This window comes from Tyto alba, unplaced genomic scaffold (genome assembly GCF_018691265.1).
Source record: "Tyto alba isolate M040663 unplaced genomic scaffold, T.alba_DEE_v4.0 Super-Scaffold_34, whole genome shotgun sequence".
NCBI lineage: Eukaryota > Metazoa > Chordata > Aves > Strigiformes > Tytonidae > Tyto > Tyto alba.
Genome location: NW_024881309.1, coordinates 4,053,492 through 4,072,800, shown reverse-complemented (window position 1 = coordinate 4,072,800; position 19,309 = coordinate 4,053,492). Strand labels below are relative to the sequence as shown.

The 19,309-nt window shown below is 51.3% G+C and overlaps 3 protein-coding genes across 5 annotated transcripts in view; 2 read left to right on the top strand and 1 right to left on the bottom strand.

Annotated features, from left to right (window-relative positions):
• The first annotated feature begins 738 nt into the window (after positions 1-738).
• On the top strand, positions 739-2,216 carry LOC104356568 (D(1) dopamine receptor). Its single transcript, XM_009972045.3, has one exon. The coding sequence runs from the start codon at positions 743-745 to the stop codon at positions 2,105-2,107; it is 1,365 nt and encodes a 454-aa protein (XP_009970347.2). The 5' UTR covers positions 739-742; the 3' UTR covers positions 2,108-2,216.
• A 3,404-nt stretch (positions 2,217-5,620) lies between these two features.
• Positions 5,621-17,047, top strand: R3HCC1 (R3H domain and coiled-coil containing 1). Of its 2 annotated transcripts, none has more exons than XM_032989976.2 (8): positions 5,621-5,768; positions 9,471-9,601; positions 10,593-10,730; positions 11,003-12,221; positions 12,453-12,625; positions 13,790-13,860; positions 14,705-14,800; positions 16,833-17,047. In XM_032989976.2, exons 2-8 carry the CDS (start codon positions 9,507-9,509, stop codon positions 16,979-16,981), a joined length of 1,941 nt encoding a protein of 646 aa, XP_032845867.2. In that variant the 5' UTR covers positions 5,621-5,768; positions 9,471-9,506; the 3' UTR covers positions 16,982-17,047. The 2 variants fall into 2 exon arrangements, with proteins under 2 accessions (XP_032845867.2, XP_042657420.1); XM_042801486.1 differs by lacking the exon at positions 5,621-5,768 and adding an exon at positions 8,005-8,098.
• A 1,495-nt stretch (positions 17,048-18,542) lies between these two features.
• The window catches only part of LOXL2 (lysyl oxidase like 2), a 52,401-nt gene continuing 51,634 nt past the window's right edge, over positions 18,543-19,309 (bottom strand). For both annotated transcript variants that reach the window (XM_032989974.2, XM_032989973.2), the window contains one exon: positions 18,543-19,214. In XM_032989974.2, the coding sequence (XP_032845865.2) occupies positions 19,135-19,214 (80 nt within the window). In that variant the 3' untranslated portion in view covers positions 18,543-19,134. The remainder of the gene's footprint in view (positions 19,215-19,309) is intronic.

Sequence of the window (19,309 nt, the reverse complement as noted above, 5' to 3'; positions counted from 1 at the left end):
TCCTGATTTGCACTGAAGACCCTCAAATCCCACTTGAATGTTTGTTATTTTACCCCTACAACCCTATTGTCTAATTCCCAAGCAACTTACCCTGTCAGCTGCAGACTCCCAATGCCGTGATGTTCTTAGCTTGCAAAGAACCAAACTGGCGAGGGGGGACTTGGTGTGCGGGCAGAGAAGGATCTCACCTGTGTGAAATCCAGAGGCAATTAGCAACAGAGGGAAGAGCAGACAGCAGAGCAGCCTGTTCTATGAGCAGAGAAGGTCCGTCTGAAAGAGCAGAGAGCTCAGATTCCCCCTTGTCTCTGGCACAAAGTCCCAGCCTGGCCAGTGCAGAAGGGATTGATTGGGATTCTGTAGCCGGCACCAGATCAACAACGGACGAAGAGCTTCTGAGAAAGGAGAGGGAGGAAGGCTTGCAGCAAAAGCCCTCCCAGCTTGTTCAAGTGCCGGAGGTGAGTGCCAGCTCTTTGTGAGTGGCAGGCTGCAAAGAAAGAAAAGTGGGGTGGGAGGCAATAGGGGGAAAAAAAACAAACGCCACGCTGTCAGCAGCAGATTTGCAAAGGAGTGAGAGCTTCAAGGACTTTTCCTGGTGCTGGGTCGTCTGGCTGGGCATGAGAGCTGGGAGGAATGCAGTTGGTGCATCTGAGATGTCAGCAGAGCAGTAAAAAGGGGTTTTGGATGCTGATGGGTACTTGAACAGCTGTGAAACCTCTCGAGGGACTGGAACAAAGGGGAACCCATGGATGGTTTTTACTCCTCCGCAGAAGGAGATGGGCAGGATATGATCAATGACACCAGCAGTAGGAAGAGCTGGGCAGAGGAAAGCAACTCCAAGTTGTCCTCCCGTGTGGTGACAGCTGCCTTACTTCTCCTCCTCATCCTCTCCACGCTCCTGGGCAACACCCTTGTGTGTGTGGCTGTGGTCAAGTTCAGACACTTGCGCTCTAAGGTCACAAATTTCTTTGTTATCTCCTTGGCAGTGTCTGACCTCTTTGTGGCTGTACTGGTGATGCCCTGGAAGGCTGCCACCGAGGTGGTGGGTTTCTGGCCCTTTGGGGCTTTCTGTGATGTTTGGGTGGCTTTTGATATCATGTGCTCCACAGCCTCTATCCTCAATTTGTGCATCATCAGCGTGGACCGTTACTGGGCCATTTCCAACCCCTTCCGCTATGAGAGGAAGATGACACAGCGTGTGGCTTTCATCATGATCGGAGTGGCTTGGCTACTGTCCCTCTTGATTTCTTTCATCCCTGTGCAGCTGAAGTGGCACAAGGATCATGAGTTCCTTAGCCAACAGGAGCCAGGTTTTAATGTCACTGGGGAGGAACAGGACTGTGATTCCAGTCTCAGCAGGACTTACGCCATCTCATCTTCTCTCATTAGCTTCTACATCCCTGTTGCCATCATGATTGTGACGTACACCCGCATCTTCCGCATTGCCCAGCGGCAGATCCGCAGGATCTCCTCCCTGGAGAGGGCAGTGGAACATGCCCAAAACTGCCACAGCAGCGACTGCCCTCACGAGGTCTCCCTGAAGAACTCCTTCAAAAAGGAGACCAAGGTCCTCAAGACCCTCTCCATCATCATGGGCGTCTTTGTCTTCTGCTGGCTGCCCTTCTTTGTGCTCAACTGCATGGTGCCCTTCTGTAATCTTGACCTGCATGAGCCAGGAGAGCTGCCTTGTGTCAGCGAGACTGTCTTCAACATCTTTGTCTGGTTTGGGTGGGCCAACTCTTCCCTCAATCCTATCATCTATGCCTTCAGTGGAGACTTTCGGAGAGCTTTTGCAACCATCTTGGGCTGTGGCTGCCTTTGCCCCAGCAACGCAGTGGAGACCGTGAACTTCAGCAATGAGCTCGTCTCCTACCACCATGACACCACGTATCAGAAGGAAGTGGTGACCCTCAGCTACCCCCAGCCTCTCCCCCACGCTGCTCTGCAGCTGGAAAACAACCAGGTGTCCCCTGACAAGGTTTCTCAGGTCTCCGAGCCCTCTCGCAACACCTACCCTGTGGATGCCTTGCCTGCAGTCACGCACGTGGAGTGTGAAATGGCTCTGTCGCTGGAGAAGATTACACCTTTCACCAACAACGCGTTTGATTGAGGCGGGGTTGGAAACGGGGTGGTGGGATGGCCTCGAGGAGAGATGGAAGCACGGACACTACTGCAGTTGCCTGTTTTCTGAGGAATTTTGAGGATAATGTGGATATTGTACTCTGGGCAGAAGTTTACATTAATAAGTGTGGAATAGCCAGAGTGATTTTTGAGGTGGCTCAAGGGGTTCAGAGACCTGTTTTTGTAACTCGCAGTTTCAGATCCGGCCCGGGTGGGCAGCAGAGATCTGTGTTGCTGCTCTCTCTAGTTGACCCGTAGAAAAATGCTTTCTGCAAAAGACAAAAATGCAAGGGCTCGAATTCTGCTTTGCTTGCGACTTCAGCTGAGAAAGCAAAGACTTGTGTGGTCCGCTGAGCCTCTCCTCTGTAGTCAGTGAGGTAGAAACGTGGCTGTGCTTGTGGGGAGAGAGGCTGGTTTTGCCACTGCCCGTGTCCCAGAGGCCATTAGCCCAAGGCTGCTAAATGGGCACGAGCCAAATACAGCTGCTTACTTGGTGATAACTGCTGCTGGCAGAACTAGATAACCCTGCCTTGTGCTCAGTGGGATGGTGCTGTGCTGCACAGCAGCTTTCAGCTGGGGAAACCCACGTTTCTGGTGGGCTGTGCAGGAAGGAGGTAGTGGCCTTGCTAGGATAACTCTCTTAGGCTCACTTCTGACTGCCTCTCTGTTGCTCAGGCAAATTCTGCTGCAGGTCTGGACAGGTACGCAGCCACCTTTCCTGCAGCCCTGAAGCTGTGCTGGGCAGCAGCTTGTCTGGAGCGTGTTTCAGGGAAGGATTCGGTGTGCTAAAGGTCTGCACTGGCCCCTGGAGCAAGAGTCAGCCTCCCTCTAAGCTGGGACATGCACAGCTGAGGGCAGTCTAGGATGAACATAAACTATCTTTTAGCCCCAGGACGTTGGACCGTTTGCTTGGAGCCTTTGGGAGTGAGGGTGTCTGAGCCCTTCAGACGGAGGGTAGAGGAGAAAATCAGTTGTTAAAGCAAGAACTTTGCTGTTTTGGTTTCTGCGCCTCCGCCACATCTTCCATCAGTCAGGTCCTCCTCCTTTTCCTAGACTGTTTCTTCCCCCTTTTACTTTGTTCTCCCTCTAATTCCCTTCCTCCCCCATTTCATTAAGGATCCTTCCACGCTGCCTCCCTTGCTGTCTCATTTCAATAATAATGGCTTCTTAAGAAGCACTCCTTGCTCACCTGTACTCTTTAATTAGCCTCTCCTGTGCGTATGGGAGCTTGTGTCTGGTTAGCTGGGGGTAGAAACAGCAAGTGAACAGCCCCCAGCATTTCACTGCCGGCTGTGACATGGTTGACTTCAGAAAGGTGTTTTGATCGGTGCCTGGTTAAACACTGCAGCAGCGAGCGGCACATCCAGGTCGTCTTGAATCTGAGACATCTTTAGCTCTCTGGCACAGCAGAAAAGCCTCTCGCCCCTCCCCAGCAAATGTTAACAAAGAGAAAAATCAGAAAATGATAATTACAGAGTAACGGTAATTATTAAATAGAGCCCAATTATAGTCAAGTTACAGCATAATCAGTGTGGGAGAGGAGCAGAGCACACGGTATCTCCAAGGTTGATGCGTGGATTTTTCTAGGGAAGCACTGGTAAGACTCAACTTCATGTATAACCATCTCCCCTGGCTAGCTGTCAAAAGCCAGACAGCCTCAAGGATATTCAGCTCTGGGAGGGTGATACAGGCTAACTTGGAGAAGGAGTGCTTGTTCTGGGATGGGGACGATCATCTGGCCTGTTTCTAGGAGGCCCAATGTGACTGATTTCATTTGCATGTTGCTGTAATATATATATATATATATTAAAAAAAAAAATCCCACACTGAAAGCAGGGTGTTGTAGCACACGTAGTACGGTTGTGCTTTACTTTGGGACTCCTGGCTTGGTGGGAGGGAGGGAGTCAGAGTACCCAGGTTTTTTCAAATCAGTACTGTCCTGGCATCCCTGGTTTTGAAGAGTTTACTGATACTCAGAACTTTGCCACAAGATGAGGCTTAATCCATGACTGTAAAGAGATTGGAGAAAAGCAAGTAGCTCAGTGTATCACTGTTACCTGCAATGAGTTGCAATGTGAACCTGCAAAAGACAGACAATGGAGAGGATGATGTGAATTTTTTTTTTGTTTTGTTTTGTTTTGGTTATTGCCTGCATTTAACTTGTGTTGGCGACCACTGCACAGTCCTCAGAGCAGTGGGGCTCTCCTCTACCAGCTCCCTCCAGCTGGACCTCTTACCTGTGACCTGTGGCCTTCCTGACATCTGATGAAGAGACGAGATGGTGACAATGAGCTAAACTTAAAAACTTCCAGGTTATGGAACAGGCCTCTGCACATTTCTGTGGTCAGTCTGGGAGAGGGACAACAGCTCCAAACTGGTGTAACTTGGGCTTCCTTTGGCAAAAATACACTTTTTTTTTTTTTTTTTTTTGTTTCTGGCTTCAGAATGGGTTTATTTTTTTCCTGCTGTGGTTTTCCTGCACAGGTCTCTGCAGTCCCACAGGGAATCACCCTCCTCCTCCTCCCGTCTTACAGTCGGGCAGCGTACTGCTACATCCCTGCCTCTATTTCAGTATTTCAGAGGTGGCTGCAATTAATTCCTACCTGGGGCTGATCCTGGAGCAGGGACTGCGAGTCAAGGCTCGTGTGTGCTGTTGCTAGCTCTGTTCCTGCCCTGTAATCCCAGGTAAGCCTGTTTGCTTTCTGGAGCTCTGGTTTTGCCACGGGTGAACTGAGGGCACCAGCGCTGGCTCGCCCTGCAGACAGGTTGTGAAGATGGGTGGGTTTTTTGGGGCTGTCAGGGTGACAGCAGCTGTCAGCACTGAGCAGCCTAGAGAAGAATAAAATGAATAAAGAGGAGCTCAAATCCTATTTGGTGTGAGCTGGATTGTGGAATAAAGTAACAAACTGGCATCTTTAATGCTCTGAGTGTCCCTCTGCTGCTGTGGAGGTACCAGGGCCCCAACATTATCTCATTAGGTGCCTGGTTACGGGAAGAGAGAGATCATTAACTAGGGAGAGGTATCCAGGACCCATCAGACACAACTCATGTGAAGCCACTCACTAAACCTGGATACACAGGGACTAGGAGCATTAAAATCTCAATTTAAGTGGAAATTGGAGGCTGTTCTTGAGAGAGAAGGGGCAGCAGCCGGCAGCCTGTCCCGGGAGCTTGGACAAAGGGCAGGGCTGGTGGGACTCGACCCCCAGCCTGAGGAAGCATGTGTCTGGGGAAGGAGACAGCACCGGGCTGGGGACAGAGGTGGCTGCGCAGGGGCTCTGAGCTGCCCCTGCTACGGATGGATCTCAGTGCCTCACCAGGCACCGCTGTGCTCTGCCCGCTCCTGTAGCTCCCCTCTATTCCCCAGCCCTGTGCAGATAAAAATCCCATTTGAAGCCACAGCGTGCGTGGTCCCATCCTCCCGCGGGACCGTTGGGCTCAGGCTCTGGCCGTGGGCCTTAGGCTCCTTCGAGCTCTGCAGGGTTTTTCCTCTTTTCTTTTCTTCCCTGCGTAGTTCCTGCCGCAACGACGAACGGCGAGCAGCCCGGAGACATTTAGCGCAGTTACCATGAGACACAGCGGATTGCTCAAAACCACTCCTGGAGAGTCTGCCGTGGAGAAAAGGGTCCGTGGGTCAGCTCTGCTCCCAGGTAAACGGCAGCAGCGGTGTGTGTGGGGGGGCTCTGCTGCCTCTCAGGGCTGTGGGGGTGCCCGCTGCCAGCACTGCTGTGGTTTGCAGACGCGGGACGGAGGCACCACGTGCCCTGGCTCTGGTTTGCAGCGGAGGGGGCTCCTGTTCTGCAAGCCTGTGCTGCTGGTCCCGCGCTCAGGGCTGGTTGTCTCAGCCTGGCTCTAAAGGAAAAGGAGAGCAGGGCTTTCGCGTCTCAAACCTGGAAAATTGTGCCTCCCTGCTTGTGTCTGTGCGAATTAGAAAGGATGCTGCAAGGCTGGGAAAAGGGCGATGTCTTACTCTGTGCAATCATGAAATCGATGCACGTTTTATTATGTTGGCCTGGGGCAGACAGGAAGACTCTGGGAATTAACCGCGTGCGGGTGGTTGGTGCTGGTGCTGCAGCAGACGGATGCACAGTCGTGCTCAGCACTCCTTTCCCAGCTGGGTTGCAGGAGGAGTGTATTGGGGGGACAGTGTGGGGCAGGGGATGGCTGTTGCCCCCAGAGTGATTTTTTTTTTAAGTTGAGGAGGAATGGATTTAGCAAAGAAAAATAGTGGCAGGGAAGGGTAATGGGATGTGGCTGGTGTAGGTTGCTGTCTTGCCTGATTTTTGCTTCCAAATTGGAAACATCAGCCGCTCTTCTCATCAAGCAGAAGCTGGGGTTGATCTCCAAGGAAAGCAGCTCCAGACAGGGGTCAAGACTGGATGAGGGTCTCCAGATGCTGGGAGGAGCCTGGCAGAGGCCCTGGTGGAAATCAGGAGCCTGGCTTTCTCAATCTAGATGGTAATTTCGAGCAATCAGTCAGCCGAGGGGGGAGAGGCGGGAGGGATTTAACCCGGCCAAGGAGGGTTTTGTGAGAGCAAGGCCAGAATATCTCCCCGCACCAGCACAGGGGTGGCTCCGATTTGCCCGGGTGTCTTGCAGTGTGTGGAAAGAAGCCCAGACCCACTTCTTTTCTGCTCCTGCAAGAGAAATAACGCGGGTCACAAGTTACCTTTGAACAGCTCGCTACCAAACCACGCGCTTGGTTTCCATCAGCCTCGCCGCTGTGTTGACCAGCGGCGGTTGCTGAGCTGGGGGACCCCCCCGCACGCCGGGAGAGCGGTCGGTCGGCGTGATGCTGCCCTTGTTTCAGTTCTGAGCAATGTTTTAAATTCTGGAGACCCTTACTCTTCCAGAAACTGGCACCTGGGGCAAATTGCCCCCCCCCAGGATTTACGCGTGAACTCATTAAGGAAACTAGGAGGATAATGAGAAATGTTGAGTCTCAGTGGCTTCACCTGGCAGACCCGAAACAGGCCCAAATCTCCAGTTGGTCAGCCCAAAACGGAGGCTTTTGGCATCAGAGGCTGCTTCTGACAACTGCTCTGTGCACGGCCTCGCTAAGGAGGAAAAAAAATGGTTGAAAACTCTGGGACTTTTGGCTGGAGGAAAAGCAGGGGTCTGTCTTTCGAGGGGAAATGAGCAAGTAAAAGATTTCCCAGGCGTAAAGCTCGTCTGGCTGGAATCGGCCCCCCCGGAGTGGGGCGAGTCCAGCATCAGCAAAAAAGGTTGGGGTTTTTATTTTGTTCTTATTTTGTGGTTTTTTTTTCGGGGGTGGGGTTTTTTTGGTGGGTGGGTTTTCTTTTTTTGGGGCGGGGGGAGGGAGGTGGTAGGTGGATGTTGGGGGGGTTTGTTTTCGCTGTTGTTTTGGCTTGTTGTTTTATGTTCTGGTTTGGTTTGCTTTGGGTTGGTTTTTGGTTTTGTTTTGGGTTTTTGTTTGTTTTTTTGTTTGTTTGTTTTCGGTTTTTAGTTTTGGTTGTTTTTTTTTTTTTTTTTTTTTCTTTCTTTTTTTTCTTTTTTTTACTTTTTTGTTTTGCTTGTGTTTTTTTTTTTTTTTTTTTTTTTCTGTTTTCCTTTCTTTGTTTGTTTTGTTTGTTTTCGGTTTTGTTTGCTTTTTTTTTTTGTTTTGTTTTCTTTTTTTTTTTTTTTTTTTTTTTTTGTTGTTTTGTTTTCGTTTATTTGTTTGTTTTTTGTGTTTTTTTGGAGCTAGTGTTTTAGGGCCACCTCCTGCGTGGACACATGGTTTCCCCCAACACCCAGACCCGGGGATCCCCCACTCCCACCGCCATCTCCGATCGCTTCCCCAAACACGCGTGACCCCCGCACCCCCCGGCCGTGTGTGTGTGTGTGTGTTTGTTGGGGAGCGGGGGGGGCGGCTCTCGGCGCTCCCCACGCGTGTCGCGGGGGCGGCGCTGCCCGGCGGGAGGAGCCGGGGCCGGGCGCAGGCGCCGCAGCGGGAAGCGCCGTTCGGCCGGGCCTGGCGGTGAGGGGGGCCGGGGGGGTCCGGGGGGGGGGTCCGGGGGGCACTGCGGGGATTGGGGGGTGCGGGGGAAGCGGGGGGGGGAGCGGGGTGCTGGGGGGGGAGGGGGGTGGGGGGGTTATAAGGTGCGAAAGGCAGCACGTGGGGCGGGGGGGGGAGGGGAAGGGAGTAACGGGGCCGCCCGGGGGTGTCGAGGGGTGCACGGGGCCGTACGAGGCGCTGGGGGGTGCAGTGGGGTGCACAGAGGGGTGTGTGTGGGGGGTGTCGTACAGGGAAAGGGGGTACAGCAGCCTGCTGGGGGTGCGCAAGGAAATGGGGTGTAGCGGGGTGCGCAGAGCAGCACAGGGTGCTGGGGGGGTTGCACAGGAAAAAGGGGGTGCAAGGGGGTGCGCAGAGCAGCGCAGGGTGCTGGGGGGGGGTTACACAGGGAAGGGGGGTGCAAAGGGGTGCACAGAGCGGTGGAGGGTGCTGGGGGGGGTTGCCCAGGGAAGGGGGGTGCAAGGGGGTGCACAGAGCAGCAGAGGGTGCTGGGAGTGCACAGGGAAAGGGGTTGCGGCAGGGTGCTGGGGGTGCACAAGGAAATGGGGTGCAGTGGGGTGCACAGAGCAGCATAGGGTGCTGGGGGGGTTGCACAGGAAAAAGGGGGTGCAGATGGGGTGCGCAGAGCAGCAGAGGGTGCTGGGTGTGCACAGGGAAAGGGGGTGCAGCAGGGTGGTGGGGGTGCACAAGGAAATGGGGTGCAGTGGGGTGCACAGGGTGCTGGGGGGGGGTTGCACAGGAAAAAGGGGGTGCTGGGGGGGTGTGCAGAGCAGCGCAGGGTTCTGGGGGTGCACAGGGAAAGAAGGTGCAGCAGGGTGCTGGGGGGGTTGTGCAGGGAAGGGGGGTGCAAGGGGGTGCACAGAGCAGCACAGGGTGCTGGGGGAGCACAGGAAAAGGGGGTGCAGCAGGGTGCTGGGGGGGGTGCAAGGGGGTGCACAGGAAAAGGGGGTGCAGCAGGGTGTTGGGGGGGTGCACAGAGCAGCAGAGGGTGCTGGGTGTGCCCAGGGAAAGGGGGTGCAGCAGGGTGCTAAGGGGGTGCACAGAGCAGTAGAGGGTGCTGGGGGTGCACAGGAAAAGGGGGTGCTGGGGGGGTGCAGGGGGGTGCACAGGGAAAGGGGGTGCAGCAGGGTGCTAAGGGGGTGCACAGAGCAGCAGAGGGTGCTGGGGGTGCCCAGGGAAAGGGGGTGCAGCGGGGTGCACATTGCAGCAGGGTGCTGGGAAGGTGCAAGGCAGGCAGTAACACAGTTCTGGGGGTGCCGGGGGCAGGGCTGCAGGCTGGGTCAGGTTTTTGGGGTGGGGTGGGGGCTTGCAGCCACGTGGCCCCCTCCCTCCTCAGGCGTCCCCTCCCGCTGCCACCCTGGCGCTGCGCTGCATGGACGGCGTCTTCCTCTCGCCCAACGAGGATGAGTTCGTGGGCAGGATCGCGGAGGAGCTGGAGCACTTCATGCTGCAGGGGCAGCACCACAGGTACCACGGCCCCCGCCCCGGGGTGCAGGGAAGGGTCTTTGCAGGGGGGGGGTGGGGGGGGGTTCTCCAGGGTGGGTTTGCACGGCGGCGTTTGGAGCCTGGCTGCAAGGGCCTGGCCCGCAGGGACGCTTCAGCCGGGCGCCCTTCCGTGCTCCTTCAAGCAGAGTCCTTTTGCACCAGCCGCGGCCTGGCCCAGCTCACTAGCCAGCCCAACAACTTAAGACGAAGAGTTTTGTAATCAAACTGTTTCTCCCCCCCCCCCCCCCCCCCCTCTGTTGAGGGCTTCCTGCGCGCCGGATCCTCCTCCCCGGCAGCGAATTCCATCACCTTGGATTGCTGCGGCGTTTTCCTTTGGCCTGGGTTTAACTGGACCTGGTCCCTGATCCAGTGACCTCAGAAACCTTTGAGATGGCCCAAAAGAGGGCGTTAAACGGGAGCAGGCGCGGGGTTGTTTAGATCAGCTTCCTGACAGCTTGTTATATGACCTTAAGTATTTGCTTTTTCAACAACGTTTGGCAGAGCAAGGACCTGTGCAGCTGTAAAACGCTCAAGAACGGAACTGGAATTGTAAAAACGTGTCTAAATGCAGTGAAATCGAATGTGGTGTTTACACACCCGCTCATATTCTTTTAGTGGCTGGTTTCTGGAGTGCACTCGGACTGGGAGGAAGGGGACTGGGAGCAACCTTCTGCTGGTGCTTCCCAGTCATTCCCAGCAGGGATCCAGGCAGGAAGGAGCATCCCAGCCAGAGGCCCCTGCGACCAGGAAGCCCGCTCCCCGTGCTATGTGAAAAGCGAGCGCACCTGTCTAGATATCGAGGATGGAGAGAGGGATTTTGGCTCTTCAATACCAAAAAGTCCTGCTCGGCTTTTGGGCTTGGATTTAAACCCTGCCCTGGGAACACCTGGGGAGGAGAGGTTGCTAAATCCTCGCTACGTTCCCGTTCTCCTTCCTGCAAGCCGCTGATTGCCCTCGGCCTCTCTCATTGCAGAGTGCTCCTGTTCCCCCCTCTGTCCAGTCGCCTCAGGTACCTGATCCATCGCACCGTGGACAACGTGGAGTTGTTGAGCAGCTTTTCCGTGGGAGAAGGATGGAGGAGGAGGACGGTCATCTGTCACTCGGCCGTGAGGTATGGTGCCCTCAGTGTAACGGTGCTTTCCTTTCTGTGGCCGCGGGGTTTTTGTTGAAGCTTACAAGCACAAAGTTGTATCTGTTATCGGCAGCATCTTCCAGTCATTAAGGAAGCAGAGGCTCTTTTTTTCTTTTTTTTTTTTTTTTTATCTCCCCCTATCCACTGACTTCTATGTGGATTTGATGCTTTTCCTCCTCTCTCTCTTTTGCAAATATTGTGTTGCTCGGGTTCCTCTGCTCCCCGCTCACATCTTGCCGTTCTGGTCCCAGGCTGCCCAGCGAGACAAGCGACCAAAAACCCAGCAGCAACCCACCGAGACCTCAGCGACCTCCGCAGCCCTGGGGCCGGGGGGGCCGGGGCGGCAGGCTGCGGCACGGCGGGGAGATGCACGGGGACAACTCCCGAGCCTGCGTGGGGTCTGGCAGGATAAAAAGGCCGCCCAGGAAGAAGCCAGATAAAGCCCTGTACATCCCCAAGGCGATGCGCAAGAAGGCAGAAGGGGGGGAGCAGGAGAGCCCCGGGGGAGCTGGCACCGAGTCGGGTGGGGACGTGGCACAAGAAGAAGAGATTTGCCCTAAAGCTTCAGTTGGGGACGCCGAGGAGGAGCTGGGCGAGGCTGAAGGCAGCCCTGGTGGTGTCTCCTTGGCCCGTGGCAAGCAACAGGAACCTGGCGAAGAGTGTGTTTCAGGAAAGAATAACGATGACCCAAACACTGAATGTCCTCCGTGTTGTACGGACGTCCCATCGTTAGAGAATAGCAACGAGTTCTCTGAGCAGGAAAGTCAGGCGAAAGACTGTTCAGATTCCCTTTCTTCTGTCCACAAAAAAACCCCAGCTGAAGCCGAAGAGCAAGATTTGAGCGGCGACAACACTGTTACATCAGAAGGTAGCAAAATCCTGTGCCAACTGCAAGCTGAAGACCAAAACAGCCGGGATGCCGGTGGGTTGGAGTGCGGCGAAAACTCCTCCCCGTCAGAAAGTCGCAGCAGTAACTGCCGCAGAGACCCGGCTGTGGCAGAGTCGAGTGCAGCGTCGCTGGTGTTGGAAAATCAAGATAAGAGCTGTGCTGCTGCCAGGAGCCTGGAGAGCGGCGGGAACGTGTCACCGCCTGAAGAACAGGGCAAGGACTTTGTGAATGCCGGCGCGGTGGAGGGGGGCAAGGGTTTCTCCAAACTGGGAAGCCAAAAGCAAGAGCGCGCCGGCGTTGTCGAGGCGGGGGGTAACCCGGACCCCCAAGAAGCCCCAAACGAGCCTCCGGCTGCACCCGCGCCGGCCGGTGAGGAGCAGGAGGAGCGCTGGGGGGGTGCTCCCGTGCGGAGCCCCGGCGGGAAGGGGCCCGTGGAGGAAGAGGAGGAGAAGGAACCGTCGGGCTTGGCCGACGTGCTGTGGCGTGAGCTGCGCTTGGCTGCCGGCGACCGGGAGGAGAGCGCGGCCGTCCGCGGGCAGGGCGGCCTCGAGGACGACTGCACCGCAGAGCTCTTGGCTGAGGTAGTGGTTTTGCCACCGGTATTGCCGCGGGGAGCGACTGGGGGGGAGGAGAGAGGGTGGCCCCAGGGGAAGGCGTTGGCCCGCGGGAGGAGGGTCCCTGCGGCTCTGAACCTCTTGGCAGGAGTGTGGCCGCAGGTGGGCTTCGCAGGGAGCAAGGCGGGGCCCCCTCGGGATTGCTCTTTGAAGTAAAAACCTTGTCCGGGGTTTATTTTTGGTTTTGAATGTTCTCAGATTGTGGGTCATTTAACCGTGAAGGATATAAGCATTGAGAAGATCAGCGTTGATTATTCCAGCTACGGAGATGCACAGCTCAGCGAGGGGGATTTTGGCCACGTAACTGAAATCTATGATTTCGCCCCGTCGCTGAAAACGGAGCACCTGTTAGAAGCGTTCTCGGATTTCCAGTGAGTACCTCGCCGAGGGCCTGAGCACTAGTCGGACCTGAATGCACGAGAGAACGTGATGAATTTTCATTTCACCTTCATGCCCTTATGTCTCGCATCCTTTCTGTGCCACAAAGCGCGCTTTCCTGCAGCTTCTGCGTGATTTAAGACACGCCTGGTTCTTCAGGGCTCTGTCATACACTGAATTAGCTGCGTGGGGGCTTATTCCTCCTGCTCAGGGAGAGTCTTCAGGTGCTTCCTCAGAGCTTCTTGGTTATCGCATCTTAGTGCCTGAGTGAAATTACGTGCTTACATAAGTCTTTGCAAGGAAAAGGGCTCAGTCCTGCTGTTGGAGATAAGGTTTATTACGTAAACGTGGGGAACAGAGCGGCGTGCCTGAGGGAGCGACACTGGCTTAGGGGCAGGACCAGAGCAGAGTCCAGCCCCGCGTCGGTCCCCGTTTTCCTCCCGCCATCCTCCTCCTCGCTCGAACACACCTGATGGATTAGATGCGAGCCCTTCGCCTCTTCGGATCCCTTAAATTAAAAAAACCATGATTTACATTTTAAATAAGCTGCTGCCTATTGTGTGTGTGTTCCCTCTAATGTATTTTTTTTCCCCTCGCTGTGAAACTCAGCTGAAAATTGATGGATCTAATCTGAGCAGATGATTGTATTTCCTGTGCCGCGGGAAAATGTTTGAACTCCCAAACTCACATTTTCCACGGACACGTTATTAGATGTTCACATCGGTCTCTTCACCCTGAGCTTTGTAAACCGCTTTTATCAATCACTTCCTTTTTATTGTAGATGTCTGAGCAATTGGGTGACGCCTGTAAAGCGCTACATGAACGACGAACGTTATTTTTGTGTTGTGAGACAATCCCTGAAATTGAGGTTGATTTTGGCCAAGGGTTTCTTTAGAGGGAGATTTCTTGGGGGCAGCTCCTGGGGGAATCGTACATTGCTGCCTTGAAAGGGGCACATCTAATGCTCTTCTGTTCCTTCCTTTCCTTCTCTTTCCCCTCATCTAAAATGGGTATTTGAAAAGCACCAGCTGTCTACATAAAAATACTAAGTACCCTTGATAACTCAAGGTGGCTGATGGGTTTTATCGTGTGGGTTGTTTTTTTTTTTTTTTTTTTCCTTTCTTAATTAATATCACTCCATTGTCTTTTAATTTTAGCGAGAGCGGTTTCAAAATCCAGTGGGTCGATGATACACACGCCCTGGGAATCTTCTCCAGCACGTCTACAGGTAACACGGCTGGATTCGGGGCTGGGATGGAGGGACCCACAGAGCTGCTGGGGTGTCTGTGCTCTGGCCCGGTGGCCCTGGACCGACGCCGTGGTGCGCGGCTGCCGAGTCTTTTGCTCAGGCTAAGCTGTTGCCGAAGGGACTCGGGGTTCATCACGTCTTTCCTCCTGCACGCTTCAAGCTTGAAAGGCTTTTAGGGCTTGAGAAGCTGGAATTGCTGTGGTGGCGTGTGGAAACTCGGCTTTGCAAGAACAGCAGGTTTTTAATGGGCTTGGGTAATAACCCAGGGCACCTTTTGTATACGGAGCGACTCACGTTGCATTTCTGAAAATTAATCTGTTTTGCCACTTCAGGGTTTTGTTTTGGTTTTTTTTTTGTTTTTTTTGTTTTTTTTTTTTCCCCCTCTTGTAACGAGACACAGTTCCTGCAAGCACACACTAACCTCCTGGGGCCCTTAGGCACGCAGGTCAGGCACCTCCAGCCCAACTGACCTGCTCGGGGACGGGCACCCCAAGCTCAGGTCAGAGCCAGCCCAAGAGAATTTTCCATCCAGCAGCGGACCTAGTCCAAAAGCTGATGCTGTTTTCTTGGGATTGCGTCTAACAGTGACAGAGTTCTCTTTTAAAACATGTTTATATTTTGTTGGGACTCTCCCTGTGTGAGGAATGTGTGATGTAAGCCTGAGGTGACCAGAATTAGTTGAGCTGTTTTAGTCCAAGTCCTGAGAGAACACAACAGCTGCTGAAGCTCAAATTATTCGGTGTTACCGTACCATATACTGATTTTTATGATTAAAGCCACCGATACTCAGTCTACTAATTTCAGCAATCTTTGTTCTTTGAAGCCTCTCAGGCCCTGGGGCGACGTTATCCTTCTTTAAAGATCCGACCGTTGATCCATGCCACGAAGCAGTCTAAAATCAAGGCACTTCAGCGACCAAGTAAGACAATCTTTTTAAAAATTTATTATTAGTAGTATTTCTTGATTTACCCGTCCCCTGTATCCTGAGTGGTTACACTGACAAGTTAAATGGGGATATACATATTAAGGACCAGTATTTCTTTTTCTATTTTTTTTTTTTTTTTTTTTTTACAGCATTATTTGCATTGCAGGACAGTGAGCTGTTGTGCAGAGTCTTCAGTAAAAGCCTGCAGATGGTTTTCTGTTGTTTCTTTTTTTTTTTTTTTAATACAGTATTTTCAGCTAACCTTTAACACAGTTAAAACTTACTGCATCAGTAATGCTGGTTTCTGCCCGTTGGCAGCAGGCAGGAGTGGCTGGCACAGGTGAATGTGATGACAAAAATTTTCAGAAAAAGAACTACGTTATAGGCTACTTCTGGGAGAGAGAACTACAGCTGTTACCTGTGCTTAAGTTTTCAGTCACTCTTTCCTGCTCTACAAGGACTGAATCAACAAAGCATCAGATCCTGTTGCTTTTTGTTTTCTCTTCAGCTAAGTGGTTTGCTGAAATTCAGGCTGAGTTTTTCTTGTGTTATTCTCTTGTGTAAAGGTTTAAGTGAACAGTTGGGTTGTTCAGCTGTAGCAGCGACTGCAGGAAGACAAACCTATTATTCTGCAGGGTTAAAGGTAATAGAGGAGACAAAACCGAGAGCAGTTACATTTTGTGGTTGGCATAATTTTATTCAGTATCAGGTGAAGGAAGAAATTGTTAAGCTTAGCCATTAACATTGTTTTATTTATTTTATTGCCTTTTAAAATCATACTGTAATCAGTTATACTTGCCACAGTAAAGAAATGCTGTGAATCTTGTAGCAGTAGAGACTTTGCTGAACATACAATTATACCGTTATTTCTACAGTACATTGCAGTTGAAACAAATTTCAGCATTAATGCTTGAAAGGGACACTGTCACAGTTAGAAGTTCCTGAGTTTTTAAGATTACTAGATTTAAATGAAATGTCAAAGAATTGGATTTGGTTTTGCACTCTCCCCTTCAGCTGTTTGCGTTCACACTTCCTGATTCTCGTTGCTGCAGCCCATCGGCACGCTTCTGAATCAGGGTATAAAATCCTTCTGGGGAACATTATATATAAACTGTGTTTGTATTCAGTTTAAGTTGCTATTTTTTTTTTTTTTTCCAAATACAAATTTGGATCTTAATTAGATGACAGTGTCTCTTCTTTTTTTTTTTTTTTTTTTTTTTCAGTTTTGTCAAGAAGGAGTGGCAGTTTTATTTTCCAAGCTGTGGATGCTTTGAGTTGGCCTCTTTTTAAGCTGCTGATGGGCTGCCTTTATTAATGAAACTTTTGAAAAAGCAAGCAAAGCCCCCATTGCTAACTGAATAATACATTTGCAAACAGTTGCTGATAAACAACTAGGTAACTGTACCAAATCCAGACTACTGTGGACTTGGTAAAGTTTGGGTGTATTTATTTCTTGTAAGATGAAACTGTAGCAAGCCAGGTGTCTGCCAGAAAATGGAGGTTACTGGCCAAAGGGCTTTCCCAAAGCATCTGATGCATTTAGCTATTTTTTTAAAAAATGCAGATTTTTTTTCCTTACTGCTTTCTAAGGAAATAGGCTGCTGGTTTTGATTTGAGATCAGACTTTCCTGTGCATGGATAAATTGGTTGGACTGCGTGCCTTCATTTTGTTCTCAGAGATGTGACTTGCTGAATTTTGCTGGGAATGGGTAAGAAGCTGCTCCTGAAAGCAAATGGGGAACAATTCTCTCTACCACTGCAGAAGAGGCCTGGAGCTTAATTGTAGCTAAATAGTGTTTGAACTGTCATTGAAAAATCTTAAGGACAAATCTGGAGGCACATCCTTCTAAGAGAAAAGGCGATTTACTGCACAGAGACAGGATGATTTACTCATGCTCCCGGGCTAATTCCGTAAAGGAGCTAAGGAAATAGAAATCAGCCCTTGTGCCTGCCAGGCCTGTGGTTTAGCCACAAGCCTGGTCCTGAACAAGCACTAACTGGATGATTTTCACCCGCTGTTACCTAGAGCTCCTTCACCTTGCAAAAGAAAGACCCCAGACTGACACTGCGGTGGCGAAGAGGCTGGTGACCCGGGCCCTGGGGTTGAAGCACAAGCAGCAGGGAGGCTCAGGCACCGAAGGGCTTCTGCTGGAAAGCTTGGACCAGGAGGAATAACCCATCTCAGCTAAAAAAAAGATGTACAGATGAGCATGGCTGTGATATTAAACTGCATGCAGAACAGTGAGTTGCCACGGGGATGTTCTCTTATGGATTAGCACCGTCTTTTCTTTTTAAAGTTGGGAAGGGGAAAAGTTTACTATTAAATGAAATCTTGAGCTCAAGAGGGTTGCTGTTAGCTCTTCGTTAGGGAGAGCATCTTGCCCTACTTTGTAACTCTCACTGGGGCACTTGCAGAAAGTAAGGCTGCTTGCAGAAAAGCCTGCCCTGTAATGTTCAAAACAATGCACAAGAGTAAGGGAATTGTATCCTGTTGGCCAAAACTCAGCTGTAAGCAAAGGCAGAGCATCTGCAGAAGTCAAAAAAACCTGTTTACTTTGTTGTAATGTTATTGTTAAAATATCCCACAAAACTGACAGGCATTGAATGCAAGTGAGTTTCTGGGTTTTTTCCTTACCTACACCGTGTTTAGAGAGCCTGCCCTGCCTTGGTGCAGCGTCTGCAAGGGAAGTTGCCGTACACTGATGAGGTAAAGAAAACCAGAACTTGCCAGTTTTCCCAGAGCCTGGCCTTAAGCCTTGCTGCGAAACGTCCTGGTGGGGCAGCAGCTCTAGAGCATCCAACACATCTCAGCTTCTGCTTTTGCTACACAGCCCGGCGTCTCGAGAACGAAATGGAGTTTTCCACTTCACAGTAGGCTAAAAACCTTTGCTAGATGCCACCATCTGGGCCACTGGATAAATGACAGAAACACTCTGACAGGCATTAGCAAAAGACTTCTGCATTCTTTAAGCCTCACAACATCCCTGTGAGGTAGGTTATGGAGAGCACGAGTAAGATGCAGCCAGATTCAATCCCCCTGTGGATTGAAATGGTCAGCTACGAGTATTCTGTTAACTTTTAGCTGCTTGTAGAAGTCTTCCGTCCAAACACAGAGGGAAAAAAAACTTCAGTACTAGGAATTGTGAACAAGGCCCTAAACTTTCATGGAGTAGAAAGACACAAATGGCATATAAAACATTTTTTCTGGGTAAAACACTTTTATTCAAGTAGCTGTGTCTGAAAAATCTGTAGCAATGCGTGTCCTCAAACAAACAGAGGAACACACTTAGCACCATTATGAATTTACTAAGTGTAAAAATCCTTTTGAAGACAACTTACACAGGTGGGTCTGTGACAGCACAGGTCCAGGTCCCTGATGATGAAAGCCATGAAGTTACCTCTGTAAGGTACAGTGAGGATACAATGCCTTAACTAAATTCATCCTTTAAAGAAAAGACAGAGTGAATATCCAGCTTAGCAGGTAATATTTAGACGTGTGTAGGATCTGTTGGGTGACTAGCTTACTGTGTAATGGAAATTCACAGTCCAGTGGACTCATCATCAGGAGATCTGCAAAGTCTTGGAGGTGTTACAAGGGAGGTGCAGCTTCACGGAGCCCTGTTGCACTTGTAGAAGACAGTTCTGCATTAGCTGCTCCGCTTAAGAGATTGTGTTGGGAGTTGATTGTTGAATACAAGAGTTTCAATGCGGTATTAAATTACGCTTTATACTGTTCTGCTCAGAAAAAGCTGCTCCATTTTTTTTTTTTTTTTTTTTTTCCTTTCCTGTCTGTCTTTGCTAAAATGGAGTAGTGACATGGCAGTTGGATTAGCTGTGTTCAAGAAGCAGCATCACAAACGGAGGCGTTTGCATCAAAGGTGCGTTCAGGCTTGAGTCAGAGAGCTTAAAGATACCAAAATTAATGCCTTGAAGAAAACGAATGGTAAAGACATACACTTAGATTGTTGGTACCCAAACAAAGGCAAATTGTGCTTGCTGCAGCCTGGACCTACGTCTGTGAATAAAGACGGTGCTGCAAAGTGGAGGGAGGGATCAGTGTGGAGAAGGTTGGGATGGTGAAGATACGGAGCCGAGTGGAGTTTAAAAGCCTGCTCCTAACTACCTCAGTAGCCGGGACTGGAGTTACAGGAGACACAGGGTGGTCTGAGCACCTAAACTGGGAAGGAAGGCATCTTTAGAAAATAATTTACCTTGCTAATTTAGAGTTTGATTGTTTGCTTGATTTTCTTTCTTGTGCAGTGGTTAGGGAAATCACCGAAGCAGGAAACCTCGCTTCTTTAAATAGTGGGGTGGGAGGCGATGCTGTTCTATCGGGTGGACACCTTGTTATTTGTGAGTCCGCTGAAGTGATCGAACTTCTGTTCCGTTTCCTCGCTGAAAGAGCCGCCTGGGGAGTTCACAGAAAGAGCACAGGGTTGAGCAGGAGGTAGCAAAGGCAGTTTGCAACGCGCGGGGGTTTTGTGCAAGCGGCAGAAGAGGCTG

Bases quoted from the DNA above. Each gene is read 5' to 3' on its own strand.
- LOC104356568 (XM_009972045.3), top strand. From the start codon at position 743: ATGGATGGTTTTTACTCCTCCGCAGAAGGAGATGGGCAGGATATGATC.
- R3HCC1 (XM_032989976.2), top strand. From the start codon at position 9,507: ATGGACGGCGTCTTCCTCTCGCCCAACGAGGATGAGTTCGTGGGCAGG. The intron at 10,731-11,002 runs GTATGGTGCCCT...TTCTGGTCCCAG, and splicing joins ATCTGTCACTCGGCCGTGAG to GCTGCCCAGCGAGACAAGCG. The intron at 13,861-14,704 runs GTAACACGGCTG...TGTTCTTTGAAG, and splicing joins CTTCTCCAGCACGTCTACAG to CCTCTCAGGCCCTGGGGCGA.